General features: G+C 39.0%; 1 protein-coding gene across 1 annotated transcript; it reads left to right on the forward strand.

Annotated features, from left to right (window-relative positions):
* The first annotated feature begins 4,324 nt into the window (after window positions 1-4,324).
* On the forward strand, window positions 4,325-8,807 carry DNAJC19 (DnaJ (Hsp40) homolog, subfamily C, member 19). The gene is made up of 6 exons (XM_012639433.1): window positions 4,325-4,539; window positions 5,457-5,508; window positions 5,590-5,663; window positions 6,733-6,812; window positions 7,454-7,524; window positions 8,654-8,807. Exons 1-6 carry the CDS (start codon window positions 4,537-4,539, stop codon window positions 8,722-8,724), a joined length of 351 nt encoding a protein of 116 aa, XP_012494887.1. The 5' UTR covers window positions 4,325-4,536; the 3' UTR covers window positions 8,725-8,807.
* Window positions 8,808-15,949: the final 7,142 nt, after the last annotated feature.

Below are 15,949 nucleotides of genomic sequence, written 5' to 3' on the forward strand. Positions count from 1 at the left end.
ACCTTCTGGTGGGGCATCCATCAATGCTCACAACCATACAGGAGGAAGATGACAGGGGTCTACCAAAGGCTTTTATGACCGAATAAGTGGCTCCCATATCAATGAGAAAAATAATTTGCTTGCCAGCCACATCCAAGATTACCTGGGGTTCTTCAAGTGTGATCTCAATGGTATGTATGGGAGCCTGTGTTGAACCCAGGCCCCTTCAGGCCTGGTTATCTATGACCACTATGGCCTGGGCTCTCCTTTGGCCCTGGGGGTCAAGGGACAGTCCCAGGCCAAATGGCCCTGTTGTCCACATCTGGGACATGGTTTTCTGGGCCCCACAGCCTTCCCAGTATGGTTCCAGGCTCATCCAGTCTTGACTCAGCACTCCTTTCAAAAGTGCCCAGGCTTCCCGCACCAAAAACAGGTCTTATCACCACCCTCTGGGTTCCTCAGAGTAGCTGGGTGAGCCATAGCAGCAATAGCCAACTCCAGTAATTTGGCCTTTTGGTGATCCCGCTGTGTTACCTTTATATCCCAGTTGCTGTAGACAGTGGAGGCCACTAACAGTAGCTGGACTGTATTTGTCTGGGGTCCCAAGGCCAACTTCCGGAGTTTTCTGTCAACATCAGAACAAGAGTTGTTAATGAAGTGTTTATTACTGTTATTGCCTCTGGTGAGTTAGGGCCCATGTTGGTATATTTCTTGACAGCTTTAATGATTCTTTCCCTAAATATTGCTGGACTTTCTTCCCTTCCTTGAACTACCTCTGCCAATTTAGAAAAGCCAACTGGTTTTACCCGAATAGCTTTCATGCCTCCTATAAGGCATACTATCATGTGATTGTGGAGGTGGGGGTCTTCCTTGGCCCTTTTTGGTAATTCCACTCTGGGTCCCCCAGCTTGATTTCCAGGGTGAAGATTTTGATTTAGTACATGAAGCTAATATCCATAAACCTGACTGCTGCCCAGTCCTATTTCTTTTGTCTAGTGAGAAGCAACGTGAGAGCAAGACCCACACATTCTTCCAGGTTAAATCAAAAATAATCTTAAGGTGTTCAAATTCTTCTATGAATCTGTCTGGTCAGCTGAGAAGCTTCCCAGTTTTTCCTTACATGTTTTGAGATGCCCCACTGAGAATGGAACATGGATCCTCACAGGCTGTCCCTGTGGATCCTGATACTTCCTGTAAAGGACAAATGGAAGGTAGATTTGGACTTGGAAAAGAGGCGTAAAGAAAATGAGGTGGACCATATTCTGGTGGTGTTTGAGGCTCCTCTGGGGCCAGGGCTACAGCCATAGTCCCTTTGTTGTCACTTGATTTCTTTTCTGAAATTTGAGGTTTCTCCAGAGCTGAAGAGGCACCCTGACCTTTTTCTGTTCTCTTAATTTGACACTTCCCCACACAAGACTCACAGTATTGGGGGTTATCTCTCAGGTATATAAAGGCCTGAGAATAGGGAATTTCTGACCACTTTCCCTCCCTTTTACAAAAGAGATCTAATTGTAGGATAGTATTCAGGTTAAGACTCCTGTTCTCAGGCCAGGATTCTCCGCCCATCAGTTGGTATTGGTGCCAGGTAGTGTTGCAGAAAAACACCAGTTCCATTTTGCAGAGGCTGTTAGTCCAAGGGTATTCCAGTTTTTTAACAGACATCCTAGGGGAGAATTGGTGGGAACTGAGGTTTCCCGTCCCATTGTCTCTATGAAAAGAGAACAGAATAGACCAAGAGTAGATTACCTGCAGGATCATGCATTCTTCTCCTGGGTGTACTTCACTGTGGGGACACAATGTCCCATTCCCATGGGTGGAGCCCTCCCCGGCTCCAGAGACTCGGTGAGAACTCCTCCCCACCATGACCATGTGGCAGATGGTGGGGGTCAGTCTACCCTCAGTTCTTTAAGTCTGCAACAGCATAGGATGTCATGGAACATAGTCCTAGAAAACTAAGTTTTGGTTAGAAAAAGAAAGACAGGATTATAGGGGTGAGGGAGAACACTTATGTTGCTACAGGGGCCTCACTATAGTCAGGTTTTCCAGTCAAGATATCCCTTCAACCACTCCACTATTTCCTCAGCCTGAGGACAAACCACTCTCCACACAGAGCAGGCAGCCCATTGACTGAGGGTGAGGGGAGTCCCATAAGAACTGGGCTGGCATTTGGCAGGATTGGATTTCCATTTCCTGAGTCCTAGTGTTGTAACGAAAAGGACAGGAACTCCAGGGTTTACACCACATTCGCACTACTCACCATGTTTCACCACAGTTGGGAAAAGCAAAAAGACATAAAGACAATGTGACAAGGCCACCTCCAGAAAACACACATACTCCATCACCTTACCTTGAAAAGAGAGAGGATCCAAGGTTTTCACACCAAATGTCAGGTCTGGCCTCTTGGTGGGCTGTTGTCCTGGTTCTTTGGCTCCTTGCTTGGAAAATCCATAAGCAGGGCCAATGCAATGGAGTGACCAAAGACAGGAAGCAATTCCACACAAACAGTTTTTATTGGAGAAAAGAAGGAAGCTATACAAAGCAAGAATACATTCCAGAGAGAAATAGGTCAGTCTCTACCAGTGGAGAAAGATGTTAGGACACCCAGGTGGTTTCCTTTTATTGGCCTGGTGCAGGGGAGGGCTTAAGGGAGGTGTGGGATGTTACCAGGTGATTGATGTACATGATTGACAGGTGTTCTTATAACAAAGTTGCAGCCCCATAGGTGTGTATGCCTCTAATCCTCAAGTTCCTGCTCTTTGCGGTTGTTAGCTGCATTTTCCTGTAGTCTCTTCCTTGGCTTCTCCACCTCTAGGAACCGCCCTCCTGACCTGTATCTGTCACCTGCAGATTTGGTCCCTGCCTAACACCCAACCCCAGTTTCCTGAGGGTAGGCTTCTGTAAGGTAATCTGTTCCTCAAGCAAACTGCATGCCATAGTTTGTACATATCAAATATATGCATAATAAATTTTTCCAGGTAGCATTCTGGCTTGTTTCTGCCAATTTGGTCCCAAAATCTTATGCCTCACTTGATTATTTACTTTGTACTTATTAGGTGAAAACTAAATAAAAAGGCAAATGAGAAAGATATACAGTTAATGCTAGTATGTTAATACAGGATATCACCTTAAATCATGTGTTGACAACAAATTACATCACAAAATCTTAGGGCTAGAAGAGGTCTTAGAGATAAAAATGCAAACTGCTTTTATAGATGAGGAAAACAAAGTCAAAAAATGTGTATATTTATCTAATAGCCAACAAACTCATCAAAGCAGAATTGCACTGCAACGTAACAGATTTTTTAAAACTCTGTAAATTCTAAGTGGGAAGTAACTCCAAACTTATTTTGATCATACGAACATCATATTATTAATATAAAACTTCCATTATTGTCTCCATTATTTTTTTCTTCTCAAGCATTTATGCAGGGGTATATGAAACCGATGCCCTGTAAAGATGAAATCAAGTCCTGCCTTTTATTTTGAGGTAGCAGGAGAAATTTTAAACAGCATTTTTTAGTTGTAGGATTTTAAGATCTTGTGATCAGAGTATTAATTTTTTTTGAAGTGGTAATCTCATTCTACAAAATGAAAATCCAAACATTCACAGAAAGTCCTGTCAAGTCACACCTTTAAACAAAGTTCTTTTGGTCAGGCATGGTGGCTCACACGTGTAATCCCAGCACTTTGGGAGGCCAGAAGTCAAGACCAGCTCCGGCAATATAGCAAGATCCTGTCTCTGCAAAAAAAAATAATAATAATTTTTAAAAATCAGCCAGGCGTAGTGACCCGCGGCTGTAGTCCCAGCTACTGGTGAGTCTGAGGCAACAGGATCACTTCAGCGGGGACTTCGAGGTTGCAGTGAACTGTGATGACACCACTGCACTCCAGCCCAAACCACAGAGCGAGATCCTGTCAAAAATTAAATTAATTAATTAAGGTTTTCTTAACGAAAAAATGCTACCCAGCAACCCCTGAAACAGTGCAGGTTGTTCGTTTGGTTTCTTGGGATATCTTGTTTCCTACACCGGGTTGCTACATATTAGTTAGGCTTCATGGTGGAAATCTGTCAGTGTGTTTAAGTATATTCGCTACCTTTGACAAGTATAAACAAAATAAATGGCAAACCGACGTGCTTACAGGTAGGAAAAGAAAACCGTTCTGAGTAAGGCTGCACAGCACTTGCCCATGCCTTTCTCTGAAAAAATTTGCAAATACCCATGCCCCGGGAGCAAAGGGCAGAAAACAGAGAGAAGCCCCACCCTTAAACCCCGGTGAGAGGCGATCCGCCCAGCCTCAACGAACACGAAGTAGCGTGCTCCGCCCGCCCACTGCTTGAGCGACTTTCCTCCTTCTCCGCTTTTTCCCTTTTACGACATTTTCCGGCCTAGTTTGCGGCTTCTGCTGTCGTATTTCGGAGGCGCCCGTGCTTGGGAGACTTGTGCCTCCTACCTGCGAATGCTTCGCTCGCTGATAAAGGCGCGTAGATAGTGGCCACGACCTGTGGGCTGGGATGATACATGCTCCCGGTGGAAGCAGGGGAGCCGAGCCCGAGCCATGGTGAGTGCGGCCTTCCGGTCTCCTGGGCGACGTCTGGCCCAGGCCTCAACCTTGGCCTGGGCAGATTGCAGCTGAGGTTGTGCTCCCTAGGGCGAATCTGGGCGGGAGGTTTAGGTCTTTGGGGCGTCACACTCACCAGGACACAAAGCTGTTGGCTCACTCCGCTTGGATTTTTGTGTTCGTACATCGTCTTCAGCCTCTGGTCCGGTGTCGCCGGGCGCCAAGGCTTTGCTTCCCATAAGCTCTCCTCTAAGGTCAGAGTCTGTAATGGACTAGGACATTCGTGGGAACGCATCTGACTATAACTGCCCTTGCTCTAACACATCCTCACCGCGCTTGCGCCACTTTTCTCTGTCTTTCTTTACCCCTTTGGCTCTTGCAGATATAGATCTCTCTGCTTTCCTCAACATATTTGGACCTCTCTCCTGTTTGGAGACAACAGGACAGACAGTGAGGTGGGATAGTGCTGAAGGCGCTCTAATAAGTTAATCTCCTAGTTTAGCCCACGCTTATCATTGAAAATGTTTTATCAGAATTTTACAGGAACTGTGTGTAAACAGTTCTGCCTTCTCTAACAGAAACTTTATTTCTACTGCTCTTGGTTTGACTTTAATGGGACTTCATTTGCCCAAGGCTGAAATAAGTTTTCAAAGGGACGTTATCATCTTCTTCACTGTTGTAGAGGTAATTAAGCAAGTCGACTTGCCCTCTTCTATAATGAAAAATACCATACTTTTACAATGCATTCAGTGTATCAGTTGCAGTAGTTTTAAAGGATCATTGGGCAGAATATTTTCGCCTTAAAACTCGTTTCTCCTATTGAAATGCAACTTGTAATGAGTAGGGGATTGGGGAAATGGGTTTAAGGAAGGGTGGGAATTAGGGAAATAAATATCTACTATTTTCTCCCTTACCAGGCCAGTACAGTGGTAGCAGTTGGACTGACCATTGCTGCTGCAGGATTTGCAGGTTTGTTTATGGTTTAGGAGTGGAAATGAAGTAGAGGAGATTGGGGATTTACTTATTTGTTCTATTTATTATTGGTTCTAGGCCGTTATGTTTTGCAAGCCATGAAGCATATGGAGCCTCAAGTAAAACAAGTTTTTCAAAGTCTACCAAAATCTGTAAGACTTCGTGAATATTTCTTCTAATTCTTTGCTGCCTGTGTTTGAAACCTAGGGCCACACTTGAGGAGGGGTAAATTTCCAAACATCAACAAAGTTTTCAGTGATTGCTTTGGGCCCCTTCTCGTTTCCACAAGGAGGGTGTACAAGTTCTGAACTTTGTAATGGTGCTACCTCAAAAAGTTGAATGTTATACGTGACAGAATTGAGATGGGGGCAGTGTTAACAATTCTAGTACAGTATTATGAAAGTTATTATCACTTTATTGTTCACATATTGTCAACGTCAGCATCATCTGTCCACATTCTTGCTTTCCTTCAACTGCTCTGCATCACAAGCACACAGGGATCTAGGGTTCTAAAGTGATCTGTTCTTACTGTGTGGCCCTGCCACTACCTAACATATTTAGTGCTGTAGTTAATTAGGCTATGGAGTATGACTAGACGTTATGATCATACCCTCTGTGATTATAGTTAAGAATGAATTTGGCTATGACAGCCTGTTGAGTATTTTTATGTTGTGATTAAATGAGGCAGAATAGTGATAGTAGGCTTTTCCAGTTAAGATTTCTGACATAACAAGGTGAGAGGACCTGATAGCAGGTCCTCTGTACATACACATATCTTAAAAGTCTATACATACCTTATTAATAAAGTCTTGTTTAAAATACTTTCGAACTATTTGTCTCAAAAGACCTCCAAATCCTCTTCTTGAGGAACTTGTTCTAAACCATAGTTATACTGTGAGATCAAATTTTCATGAATATGGCTAATTTGGAATGATCCTTCTTCACTACTGGAAGAACTGGCTTTGAGACACTGTTCTTTTATTTCCAAGATAGTTTATATTGGCTGGAAAAAAAAGGACCTGTTTCATGATCATTAAAATATTTGCTGCTTCTTAGATATAAGATTTAGTTGTAGCCAAAATACTGTGGAAATTGCACCCAAAAGTTCTCCCAAATGGCTTAATTTTGCTACTGATTAATTCTATGAACCATTATAAACTTAGTTAGCAACTTTCAATTTATTCTACTAATCTTTCCTTACAAATGCATTTCTTCTTTCAGGCTTTCAGTGGTGGCTATTACAGAGGTGGGTTTGAACCCAAAATGACAAAACGGGAAGCAGCATTAATACTAGGTGTAAGGTAAAATAATTTCTAAGATTTTTAGTATTTTTCTGCAACTCTACAGCTATGAGGAAAATGTTAAGAAAGCCTTTTCTCCTTTATTATTAGGAAGGAGTTACGGGAGGATTTTGTCCCAGGAAAATTGGTATTGTCAGTTCTAGTCACTGGAGCCTTAGTGGTCCTTCCTTGCATGTACATTTTTAAGGTCTAAACTCTCCTACAAAAGTCAAATGAGAAGACACACTGGCACATAGGCACTTTCTCATACATTTAAAGATAGACTTATCAACACATTATTACACAGTACTCAATCTTGTTCTCTGTAACTGACATTTTCTGTGGTGAAATTTCTGCCTTCATTTTCAAATACTTAAACATATTTTCCTTTTCAATAAAAGGACTATTGTAATGAATTTTACCAAATTCAACAACATTTTTGAGAATGCCTTACATTTTTTTTTTTTTTTGCTTTTTTCTGCGGAGCAGTTTGGTTCCCCAATTCAGGATGTGCATTTTCCTTCTGTGTTAGGAGGTTCCTAAACAGCTTTTCATAATGTTGTGTTAACTTAGTATAGTTTCACATCTTTAATTGGCCTTCATGTACAATTTTTTGATGCGATCCAGTAGACTGAAGTAATACCTTTTCCTTTTTTAATTAGCCCTACTGCCAATAAAGGAAAAATAAGAGATGCTCATCGACGAATTATGCTCTTAAATCACCCAGACAAAGGTAAGTAGTCTTTAAACATATGTTGTTGGCATAAATGTTATTAATGGAATAATTTTATATCCCTTGGCTATTATAAGGGAAATGCCTAAACCTCTTTGTGAGTCAAATGAGATCTGTAATTGCGATAAAATATGACTTCTAGTAGTAACAGTCACAAATACTGCTAATTTTACTATGTTTTACCTACATTCATAAAGAAAATGTTAAATTTCAGTTAATAAAACTAACTCTTCCCCATCCAGTGTAGACACTTTGAAATGGAGATTACCTAGTTAGAAATTTATGAGATTTATTCATTTTTGATATCCTTATAAGCAGCCTTGGCTATGTTGAAAGAATGCAGATATTTCCTTTGAATACCAAAACATAGACCACAAAATCCATGTTTCAGTGCTCAAATCCTTTTGCTTGTAGAGGAGAGGCCTTTCATGATGTTTTCATGGGTTCTGACAGTTTAAACAGGGTTCTAATTGTTTGGTATTTGGCCTTCAGCATATTTTACAAAATTTAGCTTGTATTATGTGGAGGGCTTTTTTGATTCAGTAGGTCTGCCATGGAGCCTATAAATTTGCATTTATACCAAGTTTCCTGTTGATGCTTCTTGCTGGGCTTAGGACCACACTTTAGAGAATCACTGCTCCAGCCAATTGGTACGTGTAAACATTGTGAAGGGACAGTTGATAATAGGAAAAGAGAAAAACTGTGAAGGACAAAAAAAGAATCTAAAGAAACTGGGGTTTTTCCAACAAAGCTTAGAAGCCTCTTGAGAATATTATGGTTTTAAAGCAACATGGTACAATAAATTGATATTCATTCATGATTTGTAATCATGAATAGGCTAACTTACACTATTTCAAAGGCACATATATGTCTATGATACATGTTTTTTAAGCATCCTAAAAAGGTGTCATTTTTGTGCAAATCACTTTCGTGGAAATTACCTCATTTCCCATTGATCGAATATATTATCATTTACTTAGTGATCTGTTGCAGCATCATAGTTTTAAAAAATAATTTCTAGTAATTCCACCTCAGATAAGCATCGGGATCCTTGAAATGAGAGTAGCTTTTTACCAAGCAGAAATTGAGAATCCATATTTTAACTATTCCTTTTTCTTTCTTCCTATAGGAGGATCTCCTTATATAGCAGCCAAAATCAATGAAGCTAAAGATTTACTAGAAGGTCAAGCTAAAAAATGAAGTAAATGTATGATGAAGTTCATATTAGTTCATGTACATGAATATCAACTTTTTATAATAAAATACCTCAGAGCTACAGTTTTTAAAAATGATTTAGCATAAGCTATATCAAAGCCTTGGTATAATTTTCTCATTTAAATTTGAGGATTTTAAATCAGACTATAGGTAAGAATATTTGATGGACAAATGCACACCATTTCAATAGGAATATTATTCATTACTCATTTAGCAAGTAAGTTGGTATACTCTTCAAGACAAAGTGAAATTGAGAGTCCTTGCTTTCAGGTAGCCTCCAGTCTAATGGGGGACTGATAAATTCGTAGTTAAACTATGCAATAAATATTATGATGGAATTAGCATGAGCTGTTGAAGTAGGGACTCTTATTAGGATGAAAAACTGTTCAGGGTACAGATAGCTGGCTCAGCTACCTGGAATCTTGTGTTTAAAAGTGAATTTAGCCATGACTTTGACCTAAGAAAGTGACCTAGGTGTATGTATATGTCACTGACAGAATTTAGTTTCATACATTAAAAACTAACAGTATGACAAAGATTTCAGAGTACAGGTCCTATTATTAATCAAGTATTTAACATTGTATTCACTTAGCCCCTCAAAGATACTGACCATTTACAAATTATTCCTCAAATTGGTTATTTTTTGACAAAATCAAAGTTTTGTAATTGTTATGATCAAGCTTAAACAGCAAAACTGAAAATTTTAGTGTCCTCAATATCAAAATATTCTTCAGCTTGGACTACTAAGAATTTATATACTAATAAATTTAAATGCCATTTGAAGGCAAATGACTATCCATCTAACAAAATATATGAGGATCTTAATCAGAGTCCCTGTACAAAACATCTGAGGTAAACTAGCTAGTCTATATTCCCCATCCAGGGATATTATGTGTAGCTCTAAGATGATAAATTTAACTGCCTACCATCCAAGTTTTCTTAAGTTATCATAAAGTTCTTTATTAATGAAGAACACAAAGACTTCTGAGGTAAAAATAGTGGAGATAATCATATTTATTGGCATTTTAAAGGTATAGTTGTTCTTTGTTTATGCCCTGTACCTTGTTGAAAATCTGATGAAGTCTATTACGATTTAGTGTATAATGAAGCACTAGTTTCTAAGGCTTTTGTGTAGGATAAATTTTTTTAGTTATTTCCAGGGGCAAGGGGGCATGAAGGTTCTTGTTCACCATAGTTTTGTCCTATAAAGTTGCTCTGAACACTAAATTAGCAAATACTGAACCATTGTTCCTAGGGGAAATACAGGTTCTTGTGAGCCTATGGTCACGCTTTTGTCAGCTGATCGATACATAACCTTGTTTTATATGTGTAATATATATTGTTGCCATCATTAACATTGAACTCACAGCCAACAGCATTGTAACTTAAGCTTGACATATCACAGCTTTCTTTGCTTTAAGAACACTAGGTAGCACTTCACTACTACTCTTGGGAGCCATCTTAAACAGCAAAGTCACCAAGAAAAAGCACAAACATGAAACACTGCACTAAACCAACCACAAAAAGGATACTTGTTTATGAGAGCTGAAACAAGAAGGCAGAGCATTGCTTTGTTTTTGCACATGGGATGTTTCAAAATTTTTGCCATCCTGTGAATATTCACAAATGACCAGAAAAGCATGTCAAGTGTTGATTTTGGAGTTACAAATAAATTTTAGTGAGTGAGCAAATTCACAAATAAGGAAACCACTAATAATGAAGATCAACTGTATTTTGGTTTACTAACCATTTATTTCAGACCTTTGGACTAATCAAAAAAAAAGTTTCTGTGAACAAGAGCCTTAAGACTAAAAAGCAAAGTTTTAAAAGACAAATAATGTGATAATATGCCCATAGGCAGTCAAGCATTAACTCTAAGGAGCACTTAATGTTGTAGGTACAAATACTTTTGAGTGCAGATAGCATACCTCTTTTAAGACAGGTGCTAAGACAATGGAAACCATTTTAAAATAATACTGAGGAGCACAGCAGAGCATATTTTTCTGTCGTATCAGTTTTATTTTCTGTAGGCTTACCTTTCTCAAGTAGAAGAATCCAAATTTCATTGAAGGCTATTAGGCAAACTGAACATTTAAATGTCATCCAGGTCAGGGCTCTAGAACCATAATGGATAACTGAAGTAAATGAAATCTGTAAAAGAACCTTCGTCTTTTAGTGGTATTCTTACAAAATACTGAATCTATGTGAACATTTATTGAATACTTACAATGTGCTAGCATTGTGCTTAGCATTCTCCTTGTATCTCAATAGACTATTATTGTTGTGTACATTTTACATGTGAGGAATCTGTGGTGAGGCTAAGACGCACCCAAGGCGACATGCTAAGAAAGGCTGATCTTATCAGATCCCATGTTCCATGCTCTTATCGTCTATACTATGGCATCTTTCACAATTCTGATAATCCAAGCATGTTTTCCTTGGTAGTAATAATACCAAGTTGTGAATCTGGCATTTGTCATTATACATCTAGCTTGGGGCCTTTTTCTTTACCATTTGGTGCTTACAGATACATATTTCTTAAAAAGGAGAGGAAGTTATAGTTAAACACATAGAGCATAGAAGGTAGACTTTAGGTCAGACTTCTGCGATAGCCAGCTAACTCTGAGCTAGTCATCTCTGCTAGGACTCCTTCCTGCTCCCTCGTCTGCAAAAAGAAAGGATAAATGGCCAACCTGAAAATGTCAGGATTCCTCCACATTTTATGGCTAAGGAAACAAAAAGCCAGAGCAAATGGTTTCCAAGGTTATACAACTAGCGAAACTAGAATTAAGCCCTGGGTGTCTTCTCCAATTCACTATGTTCGTATTAGTTCTCGACAAGATGTCTGGAGGGGAATTCCTATCTATAGCCTTGATACTAGGTCTGGAATACCAGAGGTTTGTGTGTCCCTTAGCCCCTTCCCTTTTGCCTTTACAGGACATCTGGATTGACATTAGATATGAGTCCTAAGCTACAAACTTAGGACTATATACAAACTGCTTTGTTGGTAATGAAAGTGGGCTATGAGTGGTCCTGGTGGTTAACTGTCTTTTCCCACCTTTAGTTTTAAGCAAATTCTCTGCTATCAAGTATTTCCAAATGATGAGAGAACTATAAAGCATTTAAATGAAAATAGTCTAGTTACTATTCGGATCACGATTCCAGAATACCCAAACCATTCAATAAATATTTGAGATCCCTTGTGTGCAAATGGGAAGTTTGGTTACATGGTTTTCTGTCATCCTTAATTTGCTCTAAATTACAAGAAATAGCAAGAAGGGTAGAAGGCAGCTAGAAGCGAAAACCATTGAGAAGCAATTGGGGAAAATTAGGTAACTAGCTTCTTAATACAAAGTAAAATCCTAAACATGTTAACTATGCCACACTGAAAGCTATTATGTCTTCAGTATACTGAAAAATGTATGTCCTACCTTAAAACCCTTCACCAGAAATATTTAAAAATAAAATCCACTCAAGGCATAAAGCTTCATTTAAAAGGGTTAGTAGGGGCCAGGCGCGGTGGCTCACGCCTGTAACCCTAGCACTCTGGGAGGCCGAGGCGGGTGGATTGTTTGAGCTTGGGAGTTTGAGACCAGCCTGAGCAAGAGCAACACCCCATCTCTACTAAAAAAAAAAAAATAGAAATCAGCTGGACAACTAAAAATATACATATAAAAAAATTAGTCGGCATGGTGGCGCATGCCTGTAGTTCCAGCTACTCGGGAGGCTGAGGCAGTAGACTGCTTGAGCCCAGGAGTTTGAGGTTGCTGTGAGCTGGGCTGATGCCCTGGCATTCTAGCCTGGGCAACAGAGTGAGACTATCTCAAAAACAAAAAAAAAAAAAAAAAAAAGGGTTAGTAGGGTTTTAGGCTACAATGCTGAGTTCTGCTTCAATTATGAAAATGTGTAAGGCATCTTTTCTGTTGACAGTGACCACCTACAAAGGTTGTTCTGCAATTCAGAAACCTGCAGTAGTGTTTACATTTTGAGTGCACATGATCCCCCAAACATTAATTCTTATGAAAATTTAGAACTTGGCTCAACATTTCAAAGAACAGCATAAGCTAGAAAACTGTAAACATGAGTTAAAAGTAAAAAACACTGTTTAGAATGAATGCTGTACTAGGTTTTTTGTCATGTAAAGAATCCTAGACTGAGAGTATCCTTGAGTACCAGGAAACTTAAATGACCTAAGTTCTGCTTTTTGTTGTTGGGCTGTTGTGCAGAGTGCTGTGTGTCTGCTTAGAAGCAACTGTTGGCTTAGCAACAGGACACAGGAAGAACTATCCTGTTATCTATTCTTCCTGACCCAATAATAAAGTAATAGTCCACTGTTGATATAATCTGGAACATGTTAACACTTGCTGCCACCTTAGTCTGGTTTCAATTAGTGAAATTTCAAATGTAATGTTTACATTTTTTTTGCAACCTGAAAACAGCAAGTTAGTTGAAAAAGGAAGCTCATAGAGGTTGAAGTATATGCTCCAGGCAACTACCAAGTATAAGGTGGTTTATCTAGAAAAACTACTGGAAAATATTTTTAATGAAAGTGACCTTTCAACTAGAAAATGAGTAGTAGGTACATTTTACAATTAATCCGTTAAGAGGGTACAAACACAGAGAAAGTATTTTACCCAAAAAAAGAACATACCAGTCACTGAAATACAAAGAAATCCAAGAAGCTATTAAGTGATATACTTAACAGTAGGATTCTGAGGAAATTAATAAAAAAGAATTATTTTGCCTTTGTTTATCTTTAGATTGCATTCAGCATAGTTTGAAATGGCTAGGATGGATACATATATAAAACAAATGCCAGTTTAATTCAGCATATACTCTTCATGTGAATTCTTGGCCATTTGGTTAAGTGTTATACAGGGTGTGACACATGACTGAAGCTATATTAATATTGGAAAGATCTTCAAAAGGTCAACTAGTCCAGCCCTCTCTGGTTGGATAAAATTGAAACTATAGAGAAAAAATGTTAGAATAGTGGCTCCCAATTCTGTACATTTATCTAAAGCATCTTTTCAAAGGAAGAAATAAACAGACTATGGAAAGTCATCTTATAAAGCTGCATTATATTAATAGTTTTTCCAGGGGAATGTTTAGGTACCTGGCTTCAGTACTAGAAATAGTAGCATAGAAGATACAGATGAATCTGAATCTAAAGTGATCTACTGATAAAGCCTTTTTTAAAAAAATAATAATTAAAGATTATATAATGCCCTCATCATCCAGTAATTAGGGGTTTTCTGGATGTTTGGACTTTTCTTTGAATTTCTAATATAATTATACTTAAAAATTTGTAATTAATTTGAACCATAGGAGATTCCCAAGTTGCCCATTTTTGACCCATAAAGGTGTTCATTTCCTATTGTTCAACCTAATGGACTTATCTCAACCAGCAGTAGAGTGCAGTTTCAAGTTAACATCACTTGCCAAAAGTCTGACTATTGCATTTATAATTATTGCTTTATTGTAAAAGTTCTTGAAATAAAGCCCAAATACTATCGTAAGTTAATCATGGGTTATGAGTCCACTCAAGCCTACACACTAAGAACTAAAATTTTTAAATAAGGGCTCAGCAGATTCACTATACCAGATACCCTTATAAAAAGCTGTAAGGGATCCAAACCTTATATAATGACAAAAATAGGAATATTGAGACTTTATAACAAACATCCTACTCTCCCTTTGGGAATTTTGCCAAACCCATAGATCCAGTTCAAATCCAAGTTCCTTGAAGCCTTCTGTAAGAAAATCTAGGTGTAAAACTTTCCTTTACTGTCATTCTCATCTAATTGGCACAGGACTTTCGCATTATAGCCAGTTTTATCTGTTCTTAGTATAAGCTTATTGTAGACACAGCCTGTGACAACACGTTGGTTTGAACCTTAAAACTGTAAATCTGTTTGCAGAGGACACAAATAGTACCATTTCTCAATCCAAGTACAACATTTAGTTAACATGCCAACCTTACAAAGACCCTCCTCATGTTACAAAACACTAGACAAATAGCAAACAGCTACAAAAATACCTGTGACTTAGCACAATGGAATCCAGCCACAAAAGAATGGACATGAATGGGGATCCAGGATACAAGAGTTAAAACACCAGCTGCTTTTGACTCCCATCACAGCTTACTGTTTCCCACATCTGTTCTTTTGCTGTATCTTTTAAAAAATATGTATTTGAGCAACCTCCCTCAGCCTTGTTCCAAGCAGTATCTCAGTTTAAGTTTCCATTAACTCACTAGGTTTGTACTGCTTAATTCCACATTAAAATACATGAATATTTAAAATTAAGATTTCTGTGTATACCTGTAGTACTTTTTCACCAGTGTTACCTGACTTGTTAACCAGAGACACAATTTTGCAGTTGTTTTAGGCCCTTTTAAGGCTTAAAAAGGTGATGCATGGCCAGGAGCAGTAGCTCACGCCTGTAATCTTAGCACGGTGGGAGGATGAGGCAGGTTTGCTTCAGCTCACGAGTTGGAGACCAGCCTGAGCAAGAGCCCATCTCTACAAAAAGTAGAAGAGTTACTGGACATGGTGGCACGTGCCTATAGTCCTAGCTACTCTGGAGGCTGAGGGAGGAAGATCGCTTGAGCCCAAGGGTTTGAGGTTGCAGTGAACTAGGATGACAACACTGCACTCTAGCCAGGGCCACAGAATGAGGCTCTGTCTCCAAAAAAAAAAAAAAAGAGGTGATGCCTAAACTAAGAATCCCAGGCCTCCCAAGGTTTCGGAAAAAGGAGATCACTTTTGCCTCAGCTGCTACTTCATGATGCAGTTCAGGTTCCATATACAATTTCACATACCTATGCTGAAACAGTTATTTGAGCTGCACAAAACCTTCCAGAATACATTTTTTGCTTGAGCGTCCTTTGGTGTATACTGCCAAGTTCTCCCATAGCAACATTTTATCTAACTAGGACAACAGCCAAAAAGATGAACCCCTCTCAAAAATAAGTTTAAGAGGCTCCCTGAATTAGCAGTAGTTACATCTGGGGAGTTGGCTTTTCATTTATATTCCTGAATCTGAGTTATATCCTGTTTAAAAAAAAAAAAAAAAGCCTGCTTATGAAAATTCTGCAGCACATATATTGTTTTAAAGCAGCAGTCCCCAACCATTTTGGCACCAGGAACCGTTTTCATGGAAGACAATTCTTCCGCAGCCGGCAGGGAGAGGACGGTTTTAGGATGAT

Source organism: Propithecus coquereli, unplaced genomic scaffold, assembly GCF_000956105.1.
Source record: "Propithecus coquereli isolate 6110/MARCELLA unplaced genomic scaffold, Pcoq_1.0 Scaffold14, whole genome shotgun sequence".
NCBI lineage: Eukaryota > Metazoa > Chordata > Mammalia > Primates > Indriidae > Propithecus > Propithecus coquereli.